General features: G+C 48.9%; 1 protein-coding gene across 2 annotated transcripts; it reads right to left on the reverse strand.

The window, feature by feature from the left end:
• Positions 1-1497: 1497 nt before the first annotated feature.
• Positions 1498-25190, reverse strand: NCF2 (neutrophil cytosolic factor 2). 2 transcript variants are annotated; one of them, XM_082673432.1, is made up of 15 exons: positions 24844-25190; positions 22790-22872; positions 20187-20295; positions 16086-16220; positions 15127-15234; positions 14696-14755; positions 13225-13268; positions 11567-11708; positions 11300-11368; positions 10223-10298; positions 8439-8464; positions 7878-8029; positions 7638-7749; positions 4489-4666; positions 1498-1912 (listed from the first exon to the last, which is right to left on the reverse strand). In XM_082673432.1, the coding sequence occupies exons 1-15, from the start codon at positions 25015-25017 to the stop codon at positions 1800-1802; spliced, it is 1581 nt and encodes a 526-aa protein (XP_082529558.1). In that variant the 5' UTR covers positions 25018-25190; the 3' UTR covers positions 1498-1799. The 2 variants fall into 2 exon arrangements, with proteins under 2 accessions (XP_082529558.1, XP_082529559.1); XM_082673433.1 differs by lacking the exon at positions 8439-8464 and having other exon boundaries at positions 7878-8075; positions 10219-10298.
• Positions 25191-26102: the final 912 nt, after the last annotated feature.

The raw sequence follows: 26102 nt of genomic DNA on the forward strand, positions 1-26102 counted from the left end.
TGAACTGTCACGGATTCTTGCGCCCTTGACAAGCTCACCAGTTTCACCGTCTCGGTCCCACGTAGTGCCCACGTCCCATCTACAGCCCCATTTCTGCATGAGAATTTGGTGTTTGGAATGTTTTCTGACTCTTGGGGCGGGGTTCCTCGCCTTATCATCCTCAGTGTGGAGTAATGAGGAGGGAGAGGAGAATCTTCATTAGAAACTGGTTTTGTGTAGTAAACTTTCTTTTGTGTTTATTTTTTTGTTTTTGTTTTTGTTTTTTGTTTTGGTCTGTCTGTGCAAGACCTGCAGCTGCTGAATTCAGCTTTGCCTTTAATTAAACCATGTTCTCTCCAACCAGATCTGTGTATAGACTGTTTCTTTTTTATCCTAAAAGAAAATCCAGCTTAAAAAACAAAAACTTAAACTACTTACAAGTCATCTAGGGGAAAGCAAAGAAGGTCAAAAATCAAATAGGCTTCAGGGTTATTTTTGCTTTTAGTAATGTTCCTAACCAATATGCAGGATTATGGAAAGGGATGGGTAGAAAGAAACTGTCAATTCTTTTAACAGCTCAGCATTTTTATCCTTATTGTCACCCTTAATAAAGCAACTCAGAGATAGTTTATCCTTTTGGCCCAGTAAACTCACTGAGTGTGACGAGCAGCAACAGTAATTGGTGTTCTTTGCTTTGGTGTTGTATTTCTTCAAGTTGTGTCTCATATTTCCAGTGGTAGCCTGCTGGGCCTTTGCATGTGCCAGAAGCCAGCACCACAGCTCACCAGGGTGTGTGTGCACGCCCAGCAGCTGCCCTTTCACCTTGATGTGGATTCAGTCTACACTTCAGTTCCTAACTGTGCTTTTCACACACACCTGCACACTTGAAAAATTGTTAACAAAGCCACATGTATTCTACAAAAGGAAGTGGGGGGATTAAGGCCAGGTCTTTAGTATTTATGGAAAACTCTCACCCAAGTTAACCCTGAAAAACTGGGCCATTTGGTTAAATGATAACCAGAATAAACCGATAGCGTTCTATCATGTATATTACCAGAATACTTACTATAAAATGTTACCTAGTAGGGTAGTACTAACCAACTGGCTTCCTGAACACAGCTGCTTTTCATTTCTTATTTATTCGTGGCATACATTCATTATTGAACTCTTAAGAAATGTTCCTCCCTGAGAACACATGAAGGGATGTAGTTCTAGTACTTTAATTTTCTGTGGAATTAAAAGCTGTATTTCAGGGGCACATAACTCAGTCTAGATTCTGTTTAAGCAACAAGACCGTTAACCCCCCAAAATGTTAATTTTGTGTGTGTGTGCGCGCGCCTTCTGAGTGACCTGTAAAGTAACCTGAGGCCCTAGGAGTCTGTGATAGGAATGGTGCAGGAATGGGGGTAATTACACTTAGGTCTTGGGCCTGCACTCTGGGTATCTTGTTTTTGTAAGTTTTTTATTGAGGCATCACACACACAGAGAGGTGTACCAATAGTAAATATACAACTCGGTGAATTTGCACGAACTGAACATATCTGGGTAGCCAGCACTCAGAGCAAGAAACAGATTATCAGCACCCTGGAAGACCCCCTCATGCCCTTCCAGACTCTTCCAACCACCACCCCCTCGCCACCTCCAAGGTAATCATCATCTTAAGTGCCACATCACTGTCTAATAGGTTAAATTTTAACAGGGAAAAGTAGATGAATTAATACTTCCAAACAGCGATGTCTGTACAGTGTACTGCAGAGGCGTGCTAAATCTTGCAAATGACGGTACCTCCTTTTCTTCAACTTTGCAGGTTGTGAAACATCCTAGACTCCTCTAGGAGTGCTTTCCAAGTCTGTAGTTGTACGTTCTTCAACAAAAACTTTGGGGAAAATGCCAACTTTCCCTTTGCACTCCCCCTCCAGCCATTCTTCATTCACTGATAAAAGGAAAAGTATACTTCAATTTCTAAAATGAGTATAGGAGAATTACCTCATCTGAATATTGCACACATCTTTTGTCAGTCCTTCACCCCCCAGTTGGGCTAACAGGGAAAAGTCTGCTTTGGAAAGTGATTGGAGGTAAGAGCAAACATAGGACTTAGCCATTTCATTATTGGTTTCTGTCTGTCTTAGACATGATAATGGAGGAATAAAATGCAAAGGAATGAATTAGACTTTTCAAAATGTTACCAAAGAAATAAAGTGAAAGAAATTGAATAATGAATCTTTAGATACGATTTTTTTTTTAACAAAGAGTTTTAGCTTTGTTGGGAATCTTTGTTTTGATTACAGGAAAGGGACATGCAATTGGTTAAATATATTAATAATGTTCACTGGTGAATGATCAAAGAATTGAGAGTTGGAGCTAGTGATGGGTTCAGTCCATGTTTGTAAAATACAAGAATTTTCATAGCACCTATTTTGAGACTAATAAAGTGCAGGCACAGACTTCATAACTCAGTTGTAGATAATATCCCCGTTTTACTAAGGAAAAGGAGACCCAAAGAGATTAATAGTTTGTTCAGGGTCATTCTGCCAATAAATACCAGACACCTTAGGTATGTATGACCTACTCCAAAGCCCATCTACCAGACCATAGAACCAGTTCAGAAGTTCATCTTTGGATGTAAGACATCTGTATCAGATGTTACAGCAGCACTGGTGCTTGGATCCTGTCCCCAGAAACTCTTGCTTTAATTAGTGTGGAGTGTGGTCGGGCATCAGAGTTTTTTCTAAAGTTCACTCAAGGTGATTCTAATTGCAAACTGTTGTCTTGATTCTTCCTCCTATAATGTGAGTCACGGAGCAGCATTTGTTTGTCGTGGATCCTGGGAGCATACTAGAAATGCCCAAATCTCAGGTCCTACCCCAAACCTGAGTCGGAATACATTTTAACAAGCTCCCTAGGTGATTCACATTTTAAATTTGAGAAACTTTTGGAATGAAACTCTCTCATAACTGTTGAATACAGTTGAACTCGCCCCTCAGCCCCACACAATGTTTATGCTGAATCTGTTTTCTCTTGAATACAGTTGAACTCGCCCCTCAGCCCCACACAATGTTTATGCTGAATCTGTTTTCTCTGTAAGTGTTATTATATCAAAATATTACATGGATACTTTCTGAATTAGACCAACTTAGACTTTTATACATATCCCAGTAAAAGAGTACACCACCTTCTCTGCATACCTACCCAGAAGGTTTTTCAGAGCATTCACTTGTCTTTTTCTTATCCCCAACCCTGAAAAAAAACCTCTGGACAATTTAGCTGATTGGTTGATACTGACACTTTAAAAATGGTGTGGGGAGTTAAATCCAACTCTTACAACTGAGTTTCCATTCTCCCTTTCAGAAGATAGGCACTGATTGTGCATCCTGTTTCTGTTTTTCATTACTCATATTTTGAGTTAGTTGCCACAGTCGTGTACACTCACTCTTTACCCCATTAACTTTAAAATCTCCTGCTCTCGTTTCTTAACCTGTTAGATTTTCTGTTATAATCGATAATAGTGTTCGGTTTTCACCACTTTGCATTACTAATGCACAAGATTTCAGCCATGTGAATGAAGCTTTTGATGTGACTCTTGGCTTGTTACCAGGTAGAGAAATAAGACTGTGTCAAACCATGAGTTAGAGCGGTGCTCCTCTGTATGGTCAGTAGACCAGCATCACCTAGAAGCTTGTTAAAAATGCAAATTAGGGCTTCCCTGGTGGCGCAGTGGTTGAGAGTCCGCCTGCCGAGGCAGGGGACACGGGTTCATGCCCCGGTCCGGGAAGATCCCAGATGCCGCGGAGCGGCTGGGCCCGTGAGCCATGGCCGCTGAGCCTGCGCGTCCGGAGCCTGTGCTCCGCAACGGGAGAGGCCACAACAGTGAGAGGCCCGTGTACCACAAAAAAAAAAAAAGCAAATTAGTGAGCCCCACCCCAGACCCGAATCAGAATCTCTGGAGCTGGGCCAAGGAATTTTATTTCACAAACTGCAAAGGATGCATGAGCATACTTAAGTTTGAGAAGAACTAAATTAGAACCCTCCACTTATTTCAGTGTTTAATGTGTTTGATTTGTAACATCCAGGAAAGTTGCCAGAGAGAGCAATTCTGAATAATTGCTTCTTAAGGCAAAATTTATCCCCTTCTTCCTTCATCTTCGAAAAGTATATCAATTCAAAGAACTGTAGTTTGCAGAAGATCAGTATCATGTGGTTTGGTGCAAAGGCAATATGATTCTAACCACCTTCCAATTCATTAGTTCTGGTATGAGAATCCATGGCTTCCAAAACAATCTTTAATAATCAAAATGTGATTTAAGTCTGCCATTTGTTGCTTCCCTGCCCAGGAGAGAGCATCAGATGGAAAGGTCAGTGCTCAGTTTTGCTCCCTCTGGCTGAAAGCTAGGCAGGATATTGAAAACATCGGCTAAAGTTTGTAGCTTATTGATGTTTTCTTCTCTCTGCTCTTGAATTTATTCCTGCTAACATGTGAATTAGTTACTCTAATCCAGGAGTAGCACTTACCCATTGATAACACCAGGATTACATCCCCTTCCAGAAACTCCAGGTCTTCTGGCTGGGTAGCCTCGTAGCTGAAGAGTGCTACCACTTGGCTCCCTTCCTTAAGCTGAGCTTCTGTTGTCTGGTTATTAGCATCAGATTTTTTGGTTTTTTCAGTTTCATCTGGAAAGCCCTGGTCACCCTGAAATAATAAAAGGCCTGTTAGTTTTCCTAACTTCCTGCAGCGAACATTGCACATCACCAAAGTCAGCATCAGTCAGCAAAATGTCAGTGTAGCACCTGGGTTATAAACTCAGAAAGGCCAGTCTGTGGTCAGTACCTAGCATAGACCTGGCATGTACTTTATGAACACCGGATGGTTGGATAAATGAAACCAAAAGGTATGCAGGACTGTAGATAGTCTTAAAATCTTACTGAAACCTTACAGTAATCCTGAAAAAAGGTAGAATAGGTACTAGTGTTACTTCTTTTCGGATGGAGAAACAGAGGTTGAGTCACAAGTAAGTGACAGGACCTAAAGTCAGACCTGGGTTTCTAACTCCCAAATCCAACACCCTTTCCCCAGTACCCACGACACTGGGCACCTTGTTACAGAAATGCAAATTTTCTGCGCCATCCCAAATCTATTAATCAGAAACTCCCTGCAGGAGTTAACAATTGTTACAGAAATTAACAATGATCTCAAACATTAAAAAAAAAAAAAAAACCCTTTTCAGTGAAGTAGTTCACATTTAGAGCAGAACTCCTAAGCAGAATCCTTTAAAGACAGAACTGAAGGGATTAGTCCAAAAACAGACAACTGGAAAACCTAGAGTGACCTTTCAAACTTTCAAGGGACCCCTTGCACTGGCATGCACCCTCAGGGCCCTGGGCCTTTCCTCTCAGCCAGAGGCACCAGGACGTCTCAGCTCCAATGTCTCTACTTCCTGAAGGCAATTTTCTGAACTGTTAGATAACCACAAGGTTTACTTTGTGGGGTTTACTACAGGGCCTTCCTCCAGGCCCGTCCTCTTTAATTCTTCCCCTCCCATTCATTTTTTTTCTTTCCATGGAACATTTGCCTTTGAGTGAGAACCTACCAAAGAGACCCTTCCCTAACTGAGCAGAAGTCCCTGCCCAGCTGTAGGGATGCGGGTTTGGTGGAGGGACTCTGCCTTCCACTGTGGGCCCAAGGCCTGCATGGTCTGGAATAGCTTTCCCACTTTGGTCATTTCCACGGCCTCAAAATCTACTTGCACGTGAAAACTAGTAACTGACCAAGGATTCACTTAGGAACTATTTAATTTTATACCCCCTAGACTGATACAACTGCAGATGCCACAGTCGACAAACGCTGAAGCAGGAAACACAGGTGAGTAGAGGGAGAACTGAAATGTCACTGGGACCCTACTCGACAACAGCTGTGGACAGTGGAGACTGCAGACTCACGGACTCTGGTCGGGACACCCCAGCCTCCAGACTGTGGATGGGGAGCTGAGTACTCAGAGGAAGCCCACCGGCCAGCCTAGCTGAGCTCCCTGTCTTGCTCATATGCCCCTTGAATCATCAATCCAAAGCAAGCCCTCTCTATTTTCTCCCTGCTCATAGCATCATCCTAGCACAGCAGTGTACAAGGCCTTCCCTGATCTGGCCCTGTGGCCTTTGCAACCTTGTCTCCAGCCGCTGTCCCGGTTGCATCCAGTGGCACTGAGCCCCCTTCTCCCATTATGGTGATTCTTGTGGTCTTCCCAAAGTTCTCTCCATCTATGTAACACATCCATCCTAACCTCCTCCACCTTGCTAATTTCTATGTACCTTTTTCAGGATAAGCTTCAAGACAAATTTCAGCATCATTTTCTCTAGGAAGGCTACTGACTTGTCCCACTTCCCTCCAGCCTCTTTGGGTGAGATACCCTCCTGAGTGCTTATATAACACGGTAAGGCATTCATGCATCTCCATCAGTTTACTTAACACATGCTTTGTAGTCATCTGTTTGCCCTTGTCTTCCCCCCAAGAAGGGCCTGTGTCTTAACTAGTTTTTATATCTCTAGTGCCTATCTAAGAGAGCAGTAAGAGCCCAGCAAATGTTGGTTGAAGAATTAATGTCACTTGACAAAGGCTGGAAACAACCCAAAAGTACACCAACAGGTGAATGAATAAGCAACTTGTGGTATCCATACAGTGGAATACCATTTAGCGTTCAAAAGGAATGGACTACTAAAACAAAAGAATATATCAGTGTATACTGTATGATCCACTAGTGTGAAATCACATAAAAGGCAAACAAAGTATGTTGACAGAAAGCAGATGGTTGGTTTCCAAGGACCATTGTTGGGGGAGATAATTAACATCTACAACGAAAAGAAATGACAACTTTTCCTTGAGAGACTAAGGGACAAAGTCCAAGAGTAATAACTTGTAGCTACTACTTTTAGCCTCAAACTTTGCTCCTGACTCCCTTTATTCTTACTGGAAAGTCAGTTAACTCTTTTCTAGACCTCAGGTCCTATAGATAACCTGCCCTTTTACTGTTAGTATCGCGAGGTGTTCAAGAGTACGACAGGCAGGCTCTGTGTAATCTTGGTCAGGTTCACCTCCCTTTGCCTTGTTACCTAAATTACAAAATAGGATAACAATACCTGCCTCATAGAGTTATGGGGATTATGAGAATTATACACAGACTGCATGGTACCTGGCACATGGGAAGTTCTCAATAGATGCTTTGCTGTTAGTAGGAGGTTTTTATCCAAGGCATCTCTTTGTGAAATAAATGCTCACTACTTTCTTTCACTCCCAAGTGTTCTAACCGGTGGAAACTTAAGGTGAAGAATGGCTGTGAGCTCAGCCTCAAGCTATGACTTCATTCCAACCTTGCTTGATAGTGATGGGTCTAAACATTGAAACAATTAGGTGTGGCTGCAGATGGAAGGGACTAGAAGCTTTCTTTGGGCGCCTGGGCCTGCTCTTCTCTTGTGGGAAACCCTCTCTTGGCTGCAACCCAGGTGAGGATGCAATGGAACAGAGGCAGAGCTGAGGCTTGTCACCCACCGTATCCCTAACCCCAAGCCTAGTGACAGGCACACAGAAGGTGCCGGGTAAATGCTGAACTGCTGTTGAGGAAGCGGCCCATTAGAAACATGGCCTTAGATGCCCTTGAGCTCACCGCACTCACCACTGTGTTCTCACACCACACAGTCAGGCAGTAGTTTTTCACTTGGGCCCAGGCATCCTTCATGCTGTCTTCTGAAAGGAGCACCAGCTCACTGCTGTCCCGAGGCCGATAGCTGGGTAGAGATAATGAGGAAGAATCAAGTCAGAGAGCATCAGTGCAGAGCCATCCTCCACTGCCATCCACCAGGCCAGCAGCAGGCTCCCCAGCTGTCCCCCTAACTGCCCCCTGCGTGGAGCTCACCTCAGCTTCGTATGTTCCGGTAGGAGCTCCAGCTTCTTAGCCACCATGTCGCGGACCTGGCTGTAGGGGAGCCCGGGCTGAGTTTCCAAGACCACTGTGTACTTGTAGTGCACCTTGAGTGTGTAGGACATGGGGACGCTGAGCTTGACTTCCTGTGGGGAGAGCAAGCAAAGGGAACTCATGAGTGTCTGAGGCTTCCTCTGAGAAACATGCCGGATCACAGGGAGCACCCCGTGACAGGGAGAGGCCAAGAAGTACCTGGTTTCACAGTAACACGAGAGGGCCTTCAGAGCTCTGTCCTCCAGCCCAACTCTCACTTGGATAAGAATTCCTGCTGGGTTATATCTGGCCCACCAGCCATGGGCCAGTAGGCAGTGTGTGCATGGAGGAGGGAGGGACTGTCGAGGGTGTCCCTGTATGTGTGGTAGCATCTGGTCTACCCTTCCTTTGGGTCTCTTTCTGTAATCCAGGGAGACACACCCGTGGACATGCTTAAGTGGGCAGCCCAAGCTCTTCCTTCCTCTACCACTTAAAATAGTACAAGGAAAAAAAAAAAGTTACCTTGGGCTCTTTTTTTTCATTCTGACCTAAATGAAGAAGGTAAGGAATAAAACAAAAGACAATGATGAATGAACACTCTTGGCCAGCCCCTGCCATATACAAGAGGAAACCTCTTAGAACAGGGCACCCAACTTCCTGTCCTTTAACCTCTGGGATGATTACTAATCGTAATAAACTGCAGGGTAAATCACTGGGGTGATGTGAAGGGCGAAGCCATGAACACACAGATGAACCAAGTCTCTGATTTAGGGAGGATATAGGTAATTATCAAAGGACCATCACATTCTCACCAACCCATGGGGTTAGGGAGGGATTCCCCAAAGTCAGTTAACAGCAGTGCTGCTGGTGTAGTGGTATCATTCAAGACTCCCAAAGGTCAGTTAAAGCAGTGGGCTCCGTAGAAATGAAAATCAGAGAGTGTAAGATGAGCCAGGGGCCACTAGAAGAAATATTAGAACCACTTATTTTCATTTTGTCCCTTATTTTTGTGTATGTTTTCTAATGTGCAAAATATATTAATATAGAAGTATGTATATAATTTATATAAGAGAAGATAAAGATATTCTAAAGATATTCACCATGGTGGGGAGGGGTGCATGATCAAAAACGATCACTGATCTAAAACCCAGCTGATCACTGGAATCACTTGGGAAGTTTTTTCTAGAAATACAGGTTCCTAAGCCTGATTCCAGTCCTAAAACACCAGAATCAAAGGCCTAGGAATCCAAATTCTTAAAATCTTCCTAGGTTAATATGTTTGCTGGACCCCTAGACAGAAAATACCAAAAATAAAAAGCTATCAAGGACATTTTGAGGGGCAGTAGGAGAAATTTGAATATGAAATATACAATTTATATTATATAATTAAGATATAATATTAACATTATCCTAGATATAACAATTATATTGTGCTTATGCAGAAGAATGTCCTTGTTCTTAGGAGACAGACGCTGAAGTGTAGGGTGAAGTATCATGAGTCTGTAACCTACTTTCAAGTGGCTCAGCCACTAGAAAAACATTTTATACTAGAGAGAGGAGCAGGGCAAGTATATGGTCCAAAATGTTAACAATTACTGAATTTAGGTGAAAGGTATTCTGGTGTTTATTGTACTATACTTTCAACTTTTCTGTAGGCTTGATATTTTCAAAATAAAAATAGGGGCGGGGAGCATCCCAAGTGATTCTAATGACCAGGTGGGCATGACAATCACTGACCTAGGATCTGGACATGCCACCTATTCAGTGCACCGCTGCCAAGCACTTACTCAGAATCGGCTTAATCTGTACCAGTGACAAAAAGCCCCTGACTTCCCAGGGCAGCCGTCTCCACACATCAGGAGAGTCTGCCTTTCACACTTGCCCCATGGTTCTTTGTCCAGCCCTCAGGGCTCTGCAGAGCAGTTTCTTTTCCAGACAGAGTTCCTCAGACATTTGAAAAGAGCCACTGCATCCGCCTTTTAAGTAAACATGTGAAGCAATTACTTGAAACTTTCCTCCTGGGCTGAGGTCTCCGTACTTGATGAGCGAGCTGGGATACTCAGTGCCCCTAGAAAGCAGCTACGTGTGCCCAAGCCCCACGAGTGTTCTGGAGCAGGCAGGGAGGAAGGCCATCGATTTCCTATGTTTGGGGTCGGTGAGTGGTGAGTGGTACAGGAGGGAGGGGCCTCTGGGGCCGTGCGGTCCTAAACTGAGTGGCCTGCTGGGAGGACAAGAAACCACATTTCCCTGGAAGGCTGGGAGAGCAGCTACACCCAACCCTGGGATGTTGCTCCAGAGACACAAACCTGGTGACAACTGGGGTCTCCCAGGAGCCCTGGAACTGGGAGGACCTGGGATATCAGCCTCCTGCGAGGTTTCCTCCTGGAGGGAACAGGAAGAGAGGGTGAGAACCTTCATTCAGACACAGTTCTTAGGCAGGGGTAGGAGTTGGGGGCAGGGCAGACCCTGCAGACCCCCATGGAAAGGAGCCAGATGCAAACGACTTCCTAAAAGCTGGGGGTGGTGGTAACATTCAGGGGAGACTAAGGAAAGTGTTGGTTAAATGGGACGCAAGGTTGACCTGGTGAAAACCAATCGCAATAGAAATGAGGATCCTAGCCCCCAGGTAAAAGGCCCTTGCTGCCTAATCACCCCGTTGAGCCACCCTGGAAACCCACTGGAGGTGGGGTAGGACCCCGAGTCTTGTCTTAGCTCACCCTCTCACTCCACATCTTGCCCCTTCAAAGGAAACATTCCACTTCCCATTTGCATGGCAATTAGAACTTGTCATCTGGACATAGTGACTCTGGCCAGGGAGGGCCAAGCCCACAGGGGACAACTGGTTGCATAGTCTAGAGAGAGACAGGGTCCACTGCCATCAGACATCTGCATGGATGCAGCAAAGACCACTCCTCAGGCCTGGCAGAAGGGCAGGTCACTGAGATGGGGGCTGAGGGTGCGGTGGCAGCAGCATCAGAAGCAGTGGCTGGCAAGGCCTGTGCTCATTCAGTGTTTTAAAGCAGATTTCTAAATTTGCATGGATTTCACCAGCCAACACATTGACTATTCTTCCAGGTGAAGAGGACATTCTGGGAAGACCTGACATTCATAGGCTACAGCTTTGGTCAAGTCACCCCTGACCGGGAGGAATCACAGAGCTGGGGGGCCCCGGTAGGTCCTGCCAATGCCTCTACTCAGCACATCTGGGTTTTTTCCTTCATCCCCAGGTTCCGCTCTGGGCAGCTGGTACCAATGCAAGGTGGGCTCGGGACTAGTGTGTCTTCAGCGCCTCTTCCGCGCTGCTCTTCTCTCCTCCGTGGTCTGTCGGTGGGGGGCTTGGGGGGGAAGTGGGGGGGACAGGTCAGACCTTGGCACTACAGTACCTGGGGCTTCTGCTGAGAATGGATCCGCAGTTCAGCTGGTTCAAGGTAGTTGCAGGGAACAAGCCCCTTCTGCAGTGCAGCACCACGGAGCCAGAAAGTGGGAAATAGAGATGCGCTCATCAGTGGTCACAGCACAGAACAGCCCAGAGACATGGGGAGGGGTGGGTGGACAGTTGAAAGAGGGTAGCAGGTACTGCTCCTCAAAAAGCTCTTCCATGTGCTGCCAGGATCCCGTGCCCCCAAGCCCGCCCCTGGTCCTCTGAATACCTGCCCGTTGAACATGACCGTAGCCCAGTTATCACTGCTCTTCTTCAAGACAAAGACGATGTTCCCTGGCATGACCTGGAGCTCCTCTGGTGTCTCAGGCACAAACCCAAACAGCACACGGTGGGCTTCTCCTTCCAGAGCCCTGCAGGGGGAGGCAGGGGGGAGAAGAAGAGGGGATAGACACAAGATACAAGATCCCAACCACTGTCTAGCCTGGACCGTATCCCATCCCCTGGCGCTATGGACCAGCAACTATGGCCATGGAGCCAGCTCACTCCAGGCACCTTCTAACTCCACTTCTAACTGCCCAGGTGACCCTGAGCAGGGAGGTTGCCTGCCTGAGGTCCCAAGAGGACTCGGTAGGAAACTGCACGTGAACGTGCTCCGTAACCATACGTGCAAGTGGCACAAAAGAAATATAACAACACTCATAACGAGGCCTTGCCATCCCTGCCCTCCCTTCCCTTCTGAGGAGGAAGTTTCCTGGGTATGCTTAGCCAGTGCCGAAGCCTGGGTAGAGCCCAATCAGAGGAGGGGCACAAGGTGAAGGTGGGGGAGAGCCCGCTGGGTGAGGAAGATGAGTTGGGGAGGGGGGAAGAGCAATCACCTAGAGCCAGCATGGGGGTGGGTCAGGCACACGGCGGGGGAGAGATGAGCCCCCCACCAGGCGGGGGGAGAGATGAGCCGGGAGGCTTGGGGGAGAGTGTAAAGAGCTTTGAGGTTGGCCTAGGTGTGCCTTGTACAATGTCGTTTCCCCTTTACCGTTTCCTCAAGGCCTGCTTTGCTCTTGGGGCGTCCCATTTGTGCCACTTCGGAGCGTGCGACTGAGGCAGGCCCATGTTCCCTCCACTCGCTCTGGCCTTGCTGGTTCTCCCTCCCTCCCACTCTGCTCCTGCCTTTCCCTCCAGCCCCTCCTTTTGTTTCCAAACACCGGATTCATGTATATAGGGGATACTGCCTCCACCAGCACATGGAGAGTTGAGGAATCCAGCCCCCTGACTTTTGTAGTTGCTTTGGTACTTTTTTCAGCTTTTGTGACACCCTTCCCTATCGGGCGCGGGAGCTAGGCTTGTTTCCTCACTTAGAGATAACTCTTAAGAAAGCTGTAGGTTATGTCATTCTTGGCTTCTCATCTTACAGAAACATGACTTCTTTTTCTTGAGTCCTTCCTCTTCCTTCTTCAGAAAACGGGTGCCAATAGGGAGTGAAAAACGCCCACACAGGAAAGGACGTGCCGTTCCAGCTTCTGGAATCACTCTGCTCGCCTGATTCCAGAAGCCCGGCCTCCCCTCCTCCGAGGTGGCTGCGGCCTGCAGAGAGCTCTCCACCCTGAGGTCGGCGTGCGGCCCCCAGCGGCGACCTTCCACAGACACTGCTGCACTTCAGCAACAAGCCCTCACTCTCTGGGCACACCTTGACCTGGGGACACGGGGCCACCACGCAGCTGTGGCCAGACCCCCATGTCGACCCCACCACAGCCAGGGCTCCGTCCCCTGCCTCACTCCCTTCTAGCCCTGAAAGCAGGAGGAGCGGGCATGCTGGGCTAAACTGCACAGGATTTGGCCCCCGACCCCAGCTTCACCTTCTTCAGCCCTTTGTTGCCATCAGTTCAGGCTTGGAGTTTGGATAGTCTGCATTTTGGCCCAAATCTAACTTACCTGAAGATCTCTGGGGTCTTGGGCCTGGGCGGAGGCTCAGCTGCCTATTGAACATTCAGGAGAAATGACGAAGGGCAGGACAGTAAGTGAAGGAGGGGGAGAGAGAACAGACGGTTAAGGGTAATTTAAGCCTCCTTCCAGACCAGAATATCAAAGACTGCATTTCTGGCTCAATCAGAACACTGTCTAGGGAGAGGACACTGTGCCCTGACTAAACACGGGAAAATAACGCCTCCCACCAGCTCCCAGGGCCCAGGTTTCAGCAGCACAGCAATTCATCTTGAGCCACACCTGGTCTCTGGAGTTCAGCGATCACAGAGCAACACGGTGTCATGAGGGTGCTTTTGCCTTTGAGCTCCATCCCCTTCCTGGAACAGTTTCCCAAAGCGCTGCTCTATAGTTATTGTCTGCTCTGTCACATGACACTCGTGGGTATTTAAAAATGAACCCAAGGGCCACTGAGCAGGCAAGACTCCCCTTTTGAGGTGTGTTCCCTGTTCTACACTGAGTAGCACGGAGCCCAGTTATCCGGGCTTCTTCCCCTCTGGGAGTCCCCTGGCTGCCCTGAAGCCCAAGGGAATCCCGCAAGGCTCTCTTCAACTTTATGGTGAAGCAAGAGGTCAAAGAATTGTGGCTCTCTTGCTCTCCTCCTTTGCTCATCTTACCCTCCAGTGCCCCGGTGTCGGTCAGCGGTCATCTCTCTGACCCCGGAGGCTGTCAGCGCTGCTCTCAGGGTGACCAGGTATGTGTACACTGGACCATGGTTGCCACGCTCAGAAACGCCTCCCTCTGCTAGTGTGGACTGACACTCCTGTCCATCACGGTTCTTTTGCAGCAGAGCTAGAATTTTCCTTAGCCGGCCCTACCCTCTTCCCTTCATAAGGGAGCTCTGCCTTCACATTTCTAGACCCACTGTCACCTAATCCATCTGGATCTGTGTCTCTGAGCCCAGCTTGAGCAGAAAGATGGTTCACCCTGGGCCCCCTACCTGTGTTCCCGAGGAAATCTTCTGCACGCTGGCAGACAGATGCAGCCACAAGAGCCACGGCCTCAGGCCCCGGGCCCCATGGGAGTCCCCTACCAGCCCCTGTGTCCTGTGTCTGAGAAGAGGCATTGTGAAAAAGCCTTCCCTAGCTGTGTTTCAATTTCCTGAGAGAATGGTCAAGACTTCGGGAGAGACGATACACACCAGAGCTCTCTTAGAACTTAGAGAAGTGAAGCCTGGCATTTGGGGAGAAGCAGGAGTGTTGGTTCCTGAGGACTTGAGATTAAGCCTAAAACTGCCTCATTCCCCCACCAGTCATGGGACCCGTGACAGAGAATGGTCATGCAGACACCCTCAGTGGCACTGAGAGCTCAGCTGAAGGAGCCCTTAAAACGAGGCAGCTCAGCACAAATATTCTCCCCAGTTGGCTGTTTCACAGAGAGCTCTGGAGACCTCGACCCATGGAGAAGGACAGGACCACCTCACCTGTGGCTGCAGAGGGGCAAACCCCGAGAAACTGTCTTGATCCACCACAGATGCCACGACCTGAAATGGAGAAAGGAAGGTGTGAGGGCTCGGTCAGCACTGCTTCCCCATCCTTCTGTGGTTTTCCCCAAGATTCCCTCCTTTCTCACACCCTGGATCTGTTCTCGCGGGTACTTGGTTCCAGAAGTGGAGGGCAAACGGGAGAGGCCACAGCAGTGAGAGGCCCGCGTAGCGCAAAAAAAAAAAAAAAAAAAAAAGAACAGAAGTGGAGGGCGGCTAAAGATGGGCTTGCTGACCCTCTGGGTTAGAAGTTGCTGCTCTCCCAGGGCAGAGCCACAAGGCAGGTGCCCTTTTCCCAAGAGTCCCTCTCCCCTTGCTCCACAGGGCCCATGCCGGAGGGATCTCAGGGGACGCTGAGTGACCTCACTTACCGTGGCCTTGCCTAGGTAATCCTTCTTGACCAGTTGAGCCACTTGCCTTTCATTTGGCTGAAACAGCCTGCCCACAGGGATCACTACTGGCTCATACAGCTTCTGTTTCTAAAACACAGAGAACATGGTCTTTTATTACCTGTGAAATGGGGCTAAGGGTGCTTGTCCTGCGTCCCTCAATGAATGGATGCATGGATCCGTTGAGATAACCTCACTAGAGCACTTCTTCTCAACGTGCAGGGCCAGACTTGTTATTATTTCAGGGTGTCTAAGGTAGGACCATTTGGGTTCACAATCGCCTTACACCGAGAGGCCATGAGGCCATCTGTGGGTGTTGCTTGCCCAGCACGCTCTTCTCCTAGGGGAGCTGCCCCTTTCCCACTCTGTGTGGCTCAGGCAGGGCTGGCACTCACGGCCCAGGAGGCACCACAACCACAAAGGTGGCCCTTGACCCAAGCAAGGCCCACGACAGTGCTCTCTTGGGACTGGTGTCTGCAGACGTGGATAGGCATGTACAGACTGACTTGAGCCCCCTCGTTCCTGGTATTTAAAAATCTTATTTAAAACCAGCTTCATCCCCAGCTGTGCTCCAACTATGGACACGTTTCACCATTCGTTCACATAATCAATGCATTTTTGTTGAGAGCGGTCATGCACCTGGCACAGAGCCAGGTGACGAGGACCCAGGGATGAGCAAGCGGGCACAGCCTCTGCCCTTGTGTGCCGGCCCCAGCCCCCAGCCTCTCCCCCTCCCCAGCTGCCACCAGGCGCCCCTCAGAGGGGCATGAGGAGGGCTCTGCTGTCCCATACCACATGGAAACATGCCCCAAGATCAGTGTTACCCAGAGTTCAGAGGAGCTAAAAGCACCACGATTACGACGTCCCGATCCGCACGTGCACTAAAAACAAACACAAACCCAAGCAAGTCCTCCTGCCACCTGCTTCCCCAGCGCACTCACCCAAACGCTTTCCATGGCTTTGTCGATTTTGGAATGTCTCGGCTCAGACTTCATGCTCGCAGCCAATGCTAAGTGTTCCTCAGCCTTTTTCCATTCCTCCTTCTTGGCGTACATGAAAGCAATGTTATATAACACCTAGAAAAGCACAGGCCGCAACATAAAACTTGAGGCTGCTCGGAATCTAGGGACCACGCAGGGGAGAGCTTGCACGTGTGTTCCCGGAATATTGCCTGGTGACATTTCTCCCTTTCCCAGCTCTCCTGGGAATATCCAAAATACCATCAATCTTGCTCCTGAGTTATATCTAGCACAAGGACGGTGTACAGAAAACATCATGTAATGCACAAATCCAACATCGTGTGCGTTCTTTCAACAGCCAGGCAGGTCAGCAGGGGACTAGAATTATTGTGTGGTTTTGGTATTGAGAACGGTGATGTGGTCAACGCCCCTTGAAGAGTTGGGAATAAAATACAGGTCTGGGGCCTCCCAGACCAGCTTCTGCCACTGAGCCAGGGCTCAAAAACTGGACAGGTGTGGGATGGAGAGAGAGAGAGGGTTCCAGATGCATCATTCGGCATCAGCACCAAGAGAACCCTGTGCAGAACACAGGAGTAACAAGACTGTGACGTTGTCATATGGGCAGGAGGAAACTCCATGGGCAAAAGTCCACTGGAGGTGGAAGGAGGCTCGATACAAACCCAGGGCAGCACTATACCTGGGGTGGGAGAAGATCAAGATGGCAGCTAACAAGTAGGGTTGACTTTACTTCTTTTTAACGACAGTGCAGCAAGTTCTTAGGGCTCCTTGCAGCATGTATGGAGCACGACTAAACAGCCAGGAGATGCTATAAGCTTTTCCCAGGTGAAAGTGATGGGAGTCACAGCCTGATGCCCCGGGGTGGGGTGTGGGCAGTTCTCCAGGGCCTCAGAGAGGAGGTAGAACTGGTCAACCGAGGCCCGGCTGGAGAAGGGGATTGTTGGCCTTCCAAGCTGTTAACACGTGGAGGCAGTGCAGTGGAGGTACCCCAGGGCTGTTTGCTAGCATGTGGCCTCGGCTTCATTATAAAATGGTGATAGTAATGTTTCCTGCCCCCAGATTTTTGTCAGAAATAAATAATTCACATAAAGCACTGAGTTCAATTGCTTGGCACACACGAGGTGCTGAATTCATTGCTCTCATTACTATTATCTGGGGAACTATCTTGGGACTTGCCCGGAGGCTGAGCAAAGAGGTCTCGCCTGCCTTCTCGGGGAGAGCCCACATGGTTTGGGGGAAGAGCACAGGGCCGAGTCTGCAGACTGATGCCATCTGGGGTTTCTGTGTGTTTGCAGTCAGAAGGCTAAATCTACGAAGAACTTGGGGCTCCTGGAAATCAGTGCTGCCTGTCCTTGTCATTGTCTTTATCATCATCATCACCATCATCAACGATACCATTTACTGACCGCCCCTTTGGGCCAGGCACTTTATCTGCATTACCTCTAACCCCACAACCACCATACAAGGTAGGGGCCTCACTTCCGTGCTTCCATAGTCCTTCCCTAGCCCTTCTCTTGCCCTAACCTTATCACCTCGCATTACACGTGACCATGAGCTTCTGCAGCTGACACTGTCTTGTAGACTCCTGGACCTCCACTGCCTGACACCAGCAGGCATTATAAATGTATGCAAAAACGAGTGAATTTATTAGCAAATGTGTATGAGGTAAGTACTCAGCCTTTCTTTACAGCTGATGAGGAACCTGAGGCTAGTAAATGACACATGACTTCCCTAGGTTTATACAACTAGTAAGTGTTGGGCAGGGATCTGCTCCCTGTCTCTCAGATCCCAAGATGGCTCCCGTGATTCTCACCCTCCCACATCCAAGGGAGCTGACAGGTGTAGCCAATAGAATATTATGGGAATGAGGGAGGTGTGACATTTGAAGCTAAGTTATAAAAGACACTGAGGCTCCACATGACTTTCTCTTGGTTCATTACTTCCTCGGGGGGAAGTCCATGTCATGACAGGACTCAGGCCACCTTATGGAGAAGTTCATGTGGCAAAGAACTGAGGCCTCCTGACAACCAGTGACACTAACTTGCCAGGCACCTTAGAAGTAGATCCTCCGGCCCCAGCCAAGCTTTCAGATGACAGCAGCCTTGCCAACATCCTGACTGCAACCTCACGAGAGCCACTGAGCCAGCACCACCCAGCCAAGCTTGGGTTCCTGACCCCAGAAACTGTGAGAGAATCAACAGTATTGTTTTAAGCCACTCTGCTGTAGAGCAATTTGGTAATCAGCAGCAGATCATTAATACACTTCTCTATACCAGCCTGCCACCCACACTGTGATTTGGTCCAGGGCCTCATCCAGATAAAAAGGACAGTTTATCAAGGCAAGTATGGATGGCGGGCATGGTTGGTTTTTCCATAGAGTTAGTGGCTGGTGCCGAACGATGGACACAGGGACCAAGCCCAGACACAGAGATCTAGGCTCCCTTCCTGGGCTATTTCTGAGCAGCAATGAGCTGTTGCCCTCCGCATACATGCTTGGCCAGCCCAGCCCAACACTGACCATGTGTGCAGGAAGAAAGGAGAGCTCGAAGCCATTTAAAACTTCCTGTTTGGTTCTCAGCCACCTGCTCTTAAGACCTTTTCTAGCAACAGGTTTTTATGACTCCATGACCGGAAAAGCCCCAGACTCTTTTCAAAAAGGATGGTGTGATTTCTCAGAACCCTGGTGGGAAGGAAGCGGTGGCTTTATAAGTAGGGAAGTGACTGGAGTGTCCCATGTGGTATACGGGACCCTGAAAAGTCCAGCCTCACTTACAGAGAAGCCCATACAGCCAGTATTTCCTGCCCCCTGGTCATTTCAACTCCAATTAGAGGAGAAATGTTCCTCCCATGGAATTCTGCTTTGATAGTACCATTCTAGGATTCTTTCTCTAGCGGTTCTGTGTAAGTGATTCTCAATCAGGGGTAATTGGCAATACCTAGAGACATTTTAGGTTGTCACCCTGCGGGTGGGGTGCTATAGGCATCTAGTGGGTAGAGGACAGGGATGCTGGTCAACACCCTACGATGCACAGGGCAGTCCCCACAATAAAGAATGAGCTGGTCCAACGTATCAAAAGGACCACAGTTGAGAGACGGTACTCTAGAAGCCGGCCAAATGCCAGCCAATTCCCACCAAAAAGCCTCATTTCCCTAGTGTGGGAGAACTGAAGTCAGTTGCTATCCTGTCACAGGGCTGGGGGGAGACATGTGTCCCCAGGGGCCCAGGCAGCTGTGGACTCTATTATTAGCCTGGAGTGACCCTGGGGACACTTGGCTTCTCCTGTCTGAGAAACTAAAACAAGGGGACATTTTTTCACCAATTCTTCTAAATAAAGATCTATGATATTTGCATGAATTTTCGTTTTAAAGCTACTGGTATATATTTGGGGTTTAGAACGGGAGTGCAGAGGGTGGGTTGGAAAAAGTACAGGAACCTATGAAGTCACAGCCAGACATGCCTCTCCGTCTTGGTCATACAGAACATAAGTTATCCTTCTATGGAGACCTTTCCTAACTGTGTGCTCTGAGCTGTTCTTTGACCAGGAGGGGACAGCTTGGTGCTAAATTGTCCTCACTCTCTCTTTGGGTATATACCAAGTACATGAGGCCAGACCACGCATCGCAAAGAGTGTAACTTGGGAACTGCGCAGGGTTACGGCAGGTTCTGTATGGCAAGTGAACCCGTGATTTTGGATTTGTCAGTATGATGCTGAGAAAATTGTCTGTTCACCTGAATTATACAAATTATTGTGACAACTTTCACAGGCCAACATACTCGTGTGCAGCCAAGCCTCCCTTCAGAGAACCCAGCAAACTCATTTCTACATGGTACTTTGAGCCTCACGTTATTCAAATCCATGCACTCAGGTAACCGAGGACTCCATGAGGAGCCCGAAGCAATTGATCTGAGTCTTTTCTTAAGGGAAAAATCTGAGTCCTAAGGCAGGGGCGGCGAAATGCCTTTTCCAGGCTCCCGGATGTGTCAACAGATCGACGTGCATCTCAGCTGTCAGCTGCCCCTCAGCCAGCAGCCACCCCTGCCCAGGCTGGGCCCTTCCTTCTCACCTCACAGGCAAACAGCTTGAATGGTAGCCCCAGGATCTTGTAGTCGATCAGCTGGTTCCCTCGAAGCTGAGTCAGGGCCTCCTTAAGGTCTTTAAGGGCGGAATCATATCTGCAGGAAAGAAACCAGTTGAAGGTACGGAGGCATAAAGAATAAAACGTGTGTCTGCTGCTCTTTGCACGTCCGTCTCACTAGGACAAGAAGCCTGTCTAATCTCTTTTGACCTTCTCTAGTTTTTCGCCAATCCCGAGCCCCAGCATCCCACAGAACCCAGTGTGAACGGCACCCCCTGGGGTTGTGCATGCCAGTAACCCTGCCAGCCTCCCAGTTTCAGGCAGCCACAGGTATTTTTGTCTCTGTTGACTGCACACACCTCCCACCTTTCTGACAACCAGCCTGTCACTTCCCAAGAGAGCCTCAGTCTCCCCTGAGAGCTTTAAGCAGAGCAGCACCTGCTGGCCTCCACGTCCCCACGGGGCTGATCAGACCATGGCCTGTGCCTTGCTTCCTACCAGGAGGCCAGGCCAGCCTGACGCAGCTCCAAGGGGCCCCTCCTCACAGCCACTGGCATCACCCTCCTGCCCAGAGCTTTCTCTTTCAGCTTCTCCTGAGTCCAGCTTAGCTACTGGTGTTGTGGCCTTTGTAGTCTCCTGTCCCCGCCTTCCTCCTCCACACGCTTTGGGAAAAAGGAAACAGAAAGCATCACTTAAGCCAGACAGCATTTCTATCACTTCTGGCTCTGCCCTTCTGCTTTGTTGGGTTGGCGTTGTGCTGACTGGCTCAAGGTGAATCAGGGCGGCTGTCATTGGATTCGTGGTGGAGAATAGGGCCGACCATATCAACAGTGCCCATGGGTGGGACTTCCCTGGTGGTCCAGTGGTTAAGACTCCGGGCTCCCAATGCAGGGGACACGGGTTCGATCCCTGGTTAGGATTCCACATGCCACACAGTGCGGCCAAAAAAACACCCCCAAACAAACAAACAACCCAAAAACCACTTAAAAAAATAGCGCCCATGGGGGCGTGGGCAGGACCTGGACCAGTCCTGCTTGGCCTGCCCCTGACCTCCACAGATGCCCTGGTGGGAGGGAGCCATTGCCAGACAGCAGGGGTTAGAAGTAGCAAACATCAAGCTTTCCCCATCCCCACGCCAGCCCCTGTCCTGGCAGGAACAAATGTGGCTGTCTGGTGGCTCCCAGCAGACAACTGAACCAAAAGCCCCCCGGCCACTGTCTGACCCAGAGCTGCCACGTGTGGCTTCTCTTGAAGGCAAGCCTGGGATCTGGACACAGGCTGGCGGGGACCCTCGACAGGTGGTGTGGGGTAATGAAGGCACCCTAGGACAGGGGCCAAGAGACTGCGGCCAGCCCCGCCGCTAACTGGGAGACCCTGGCAAATTGTTCCCTGGCCTCAGCTTCCACGTTGATATTATAGGGGAAAAAAAAAAAAAAAGCAGGCAGGTCATTCCTTAAGAAGAATTTCAAGTCATTTACACATCCTTTTAGGCATTCCCTTGAAGGGGGGCGAGGTAAGCATCTCTGTTCTTTCCGACTCACTGAGCCAAGAAGCAGGCGGGTGGAAAGGCAGGTGTCCTGTTTCACGTTCCACTGCCTGTTTGTAAGAGCACGGAAGGTCCTCTCGGAGGGCACGCGTGAGTTCTGTCACCACTAACCTGCGGGTGTACCTGCCTCTCTGGCGAGCGGGCTCAGCAGCTGAGTTTCAGCTGTGAAATAACAACGCCTGTGTCTCCCTGGGGTTGAATGAGCCCAACAAAATCCTCCTCATAATTCTGCCCATCAGGATGGTTAAAGATCTGGGCCCAGGAGGAGGGAGAAAGAAAGAACTGACATTATTCAAAAGGCTTGCTTTGTGTTTAAAACGGGGTGGGAGTCCCCCTGCTAGATGTCTGTTTTTGCGGTATGCGGGCCTCTCAGTGCTGTGGCCTCTCCCGTTGCGGAGCACAGGCTCCGGACGCGCAGGCTCAGCGGCCATGGCTCACGGGCCCAGCCGCTCCGCGGCATGTGGGTTCTTCCTGGACCCGGGCACGAACCCGCGTCCCCTGCATCGGCAGGCGGACTCTCAACCACTGTGCCACCAGGGAAGCCCTTAATATATTCTTGTACATATAATGTTGCTTATACTCTCACTTTGGTGGCTGAATTATATCTCATTGAATGGATTAAACCGGGTGTTTGAAAACACATTCTGCAGGAACGAAGGAAGGTTCTGATGTGGTTTCATGACAGTCGTCATTGTGTGACGCTCAATACCTCATAGTAGTAGACCACCATGGATGCTCCCCTGATGGACAAGGTATCACCACCTGGGCTATGACCCATCAGGAACACTGGTGGGGTGCCACACCTAGCCTGTGGTAGTTATGTAGGCTCATCGTGGGCCATAACTGGGCAGCAGGCCTGCTTTCCCTCCCCGGAGAGGGCTTCTGCCTCTTGCTGACTGATTGCATAACTTCCCAGAGAAGGTCCAGTCATGCTTCCCAACAGAGGCTGGGGAGATACTGCTCAAACATCAGGTCTGGCATCACCAAGACCCCCTCGGGGTTTCTCTGTGCATTTCTCCAGCTTGTGCAACACTGGACCACTTACTTCTCCATCTGGTAGTAGAGCATCCCTCGTTGGAAGTAGGCCACTGCCAAGTGCTTGTCTCGGTTAATGCTTTCGGTGAAGGCCTGTGGGGAGAACAGCCAGGCAGTGAGGAGGTGTGAGATGAGCCAGAGGGTGAGTCAGGAAAGGTCACGAGAATGGTTCGTGTCTTGAAGGTGACCGGAGGCTGAGTGGTCAGAATGCCCTGTGTTGTCACTTCCTGGTGGCGTAGCATGAGGCAGTTTACCTAATCTCCTTGAACCTTAGTTTTCTCCTCTGTAAAATGGGGATATTCATATCTGCCTTTCAAGATTACTGACAGGATTAAAATAATAAAAGTAATCAAATTTGAAAATAACCTAATGAAAATGTTATATACAGCATAATATTTATTTTATAAATGTATTACAGAAATATTATGAAATTAAGGTAATTATCAGTACGTGTGTTCTTATGGCCATTTTGTTCACTGTTTTGAAATATTATACAATTTAAATAATAACAAATAAGAAGGCATAGAAAATGCCAGGAGTGAGGACTCAAGTATGAAACCAAAGAAAGAATGAGATGCCAGAGCAGAAGAAAGCAAAGAGAAACCTAGAGCAGGGAGACGAAGGGTGGACGGCGGAGTGGGCGGGCCGAGAGGTGAGCTGGGCCGCACAGCCTCGCCCAGGAGCCCCGAGAGGCCGGAGGCAACAGCCCCCGCTGGCAGAGCTGCACCCAGACCAGCTGCCGAGCTTGGCCAACCTCTTCTCCTGACAGTGCATCTGCGGTGCCGTTGGCTCAGCCCCTGGGGAGGCTCCGGAGAGGAGGTGGAGGCCCTCTCCCTCCAGCCAGATGCAGGGCCCTTCTGCACTCCTGTCTGCCCACTCTGGAGCTGGAGGCAGGCTTGGCAGTCTCTGCAGGTGTTCCAAGTGGCCTCTCTCTCCCTCTTTGTCAGGGTGAGAATGGCTGTGGTAGCAACTAGCCCTTTCAAGGGGCCGGCAAGTCCACACCACCTTGCAAAGACTTGCAGTAAAAGGTAAAAATAAGGACTAACATTTACACAGTGGTGTGAAGTTACACAGCACTTTACTAGTTGGTGCCTCCTATATGGGAATAGAATCTAAAACAGAGTGGATATACGTATATGAATAACGGATTCACTTTGCTGTACAGCAGACACTAACCCAACATTGTAAATCCACTATACCCCAATAAAATTAATTTAAAAAAATAGTTGGTGCCTCACTCAATCTTCATGATGTTTAACCTCTCCAGAAGCTGAGAGCCAGAAGTCTACTTGACTTCCTCAAGACCAAAGGTCCAGAGAGAGGCAGAGCTGGGGTTTGATCCTAGATTTTCTGCTTCCAAACGCCATATTGTTTCCAGCTTACCATGCCCAATCTGAAAAAGTGACTGTTGAGAATGCTCAGCCCCATACTAGGGAGGATGAGAGAAAAAATAGTTGAGAAAGTTACCATGACACCCCACAACTTGTCCTCGGCAGACATCATTAATCAATCACCGTCTGCTTTCCTTCCACCGGCCTCAGAATCCTTAAAAGAATGCACCACATAATTGATCAGAATTGTCACTTGAGATGAAACCGATTTTTCTTAAGCACCTTCTCTTGATCTCTTGGGCAGGCAAAGCTCACACACAGGAACGTCTGGGAAAGCCAAAAGCAGTGCTTTAAAATCAGGTGTGAAGCAGTGAGATGGAAATTCTGCGGCTAGCAGCTGATAGAAAAAACAAAGTAGGGAGGCTTTCAAAAAGGTGTTAAAGAAAGTTTCCAGAATGATTTGAATGTAATAGATGGAGAATAAAGGAGAGCATAACCCACAGCTAAGGGTTCCCAGCCGGTTGCTTGTTAGAACCACCTGGGGAGCTTTTCAAAACTGTGGCTGCGCAGGCTCCTCCCCAGGCCAATTGAATCGGGATCTCTGGGGGTGGGCTGGGCCTGCGCAGCTTTTGTGCTTCCGAAGCTCCTGAGAGGTTTCTAAAGAGAAGCCGAGCTGAGAACCGCTAATGACCAAGGCCCGGGGGAGGCCACGGGCACAGGCATCTCCACTCACCTTCTCCGCCTCGGGCATGCTTCCCAGGATCGTGTGCAAGCAGCCGATGTTGAAGCAAATCCTGGAGTGTGGGTCCTGGACAGCGGTGAAGGCGTCCAGGGCTCCCTTCCAGTCCTTCTTGTCGGCTGCTAGCACCCCTTCATTCCAGAGGCTGATGGTCTCGGCCAGGGACATGGTCAGGTGCAAACCGGGAGGCAGTGAGCTGGTGTCTCCCCTGGCAGGGCTGCCCTGGCCCTCACTTTCTCGGCCTGGAGCTCAGAATGGGGCACAGCCTCCCTTGAGACACCTTAGTGTTGCAAAGGCGGCAGGAAATGTCCCCACCTTTCGGCAACTGACGCATAAGCCTACCGCGAAAGAAAAGGAAAGAGAAAGAGAGAGGGCAAGCGGGGCCGAGGGTGGAGGAGAGAGGAAGTGCATCAGAGACTGCCCGCGATGCAGCAGTTCCCCAAAATGTTTCTGCTCTGTCCCCCGGCCCTCCCTCTCTGTCTTCCTTCCCCATCTGTGGGCGGCAGCTTCTGGCCAGCTCCCTGTCAAATGAGGGTGTTGGATGACAAAATAGCCCTTTTCTCACACCCTCATAGACCGTCTTGATATATTTGGTTTTTTTATCTTGAGCTAAAATTGGCAATCAAATTTCTGAGCAGGACGGTCTTGGGTGTCTATCTGGGACTGAGATACCTTTGTGAACACTTAAGAAGCTCAGAGGGAACCAGTCTCCTGCAAATGGCAAAATTAGGAGCCAGATATGACAGTGAATTGTGACTTCTCCCATCCTTCTGTGAAAACTGAAGAGACAAGGGGTCTCATTGGTGACTAATGTGTTACTAAGTCCCCCAAAACACAGATTTACGATTCTTTCCCTTGCTGCCCTGGAAAAGTAAAAGTCAGTAAAATAATTGGGAGTAGAGGGTATAACCAGTTTGATTTACTAAAATCCTGACTTCTTGTTAATTGCTCTCCACCAGAGTAGCATTAAGGTAAAATGCAATTTTGAGGGTCAAATACTTAGATGCCAACTCTTGTTCTGTAGTTACTGAAAGCACCTGCCAGTTATCATCAAACTTCCCCTATGAGCCTGAAAATAAAACTTAAAAATGTCCATTCTATAAAGCTTGTAGGATCGAAGATGGGAGAATTGAGAAGACGTGCATGCACCTTTGCACAGACCACACCCTGTGTTTGGAAGGCCTTCCCACCTCACTTCTTTGGCAAACTCCTACTCATCCCTTAAGGCCGAATTAAATATCACCACCTGTCTG

This window comes from Grampus griseus (genome assembly GCF_964374135.1).
Source record: "Grampus griseus genome assembly, chromosome: 1".
In the NCBI taxonomy this organism is placed as follows: Eukaryota; Metazoa; Chordata; class Mammalia; order Artiodactyla; family Delphinidae; genus Grampus; species Grampus griseus.

What these genes read in the sequence shown, in the direction of transcription:
- NCF2 (XM_082673433.1), bottom strand. Translation starts at nt 25,017, where the DNA reads ATGTCCCTGGCCGAGACCATCAGCCTCTGGAATGAAGGGGTGCTAGCA. An exon ending in CTCTACTACCAGATGGAGAA is followed by an intron (nt 20,296 to 22,789) that starts GTAAGTGGTCCA and finishes TCTTTCCTGCAG; the next exon opens with ATATGATTCCGCCCTTAAAG. An exon ending in CCCCAGTTGTCACCAGGTTT is followed by an intron (nt 8,076 to 10,218) that starts GTGTCTCTGGAG and finishes TGTTTCTCAGAG; the next exon opens with GAAGCCTCAGACACTCATGA.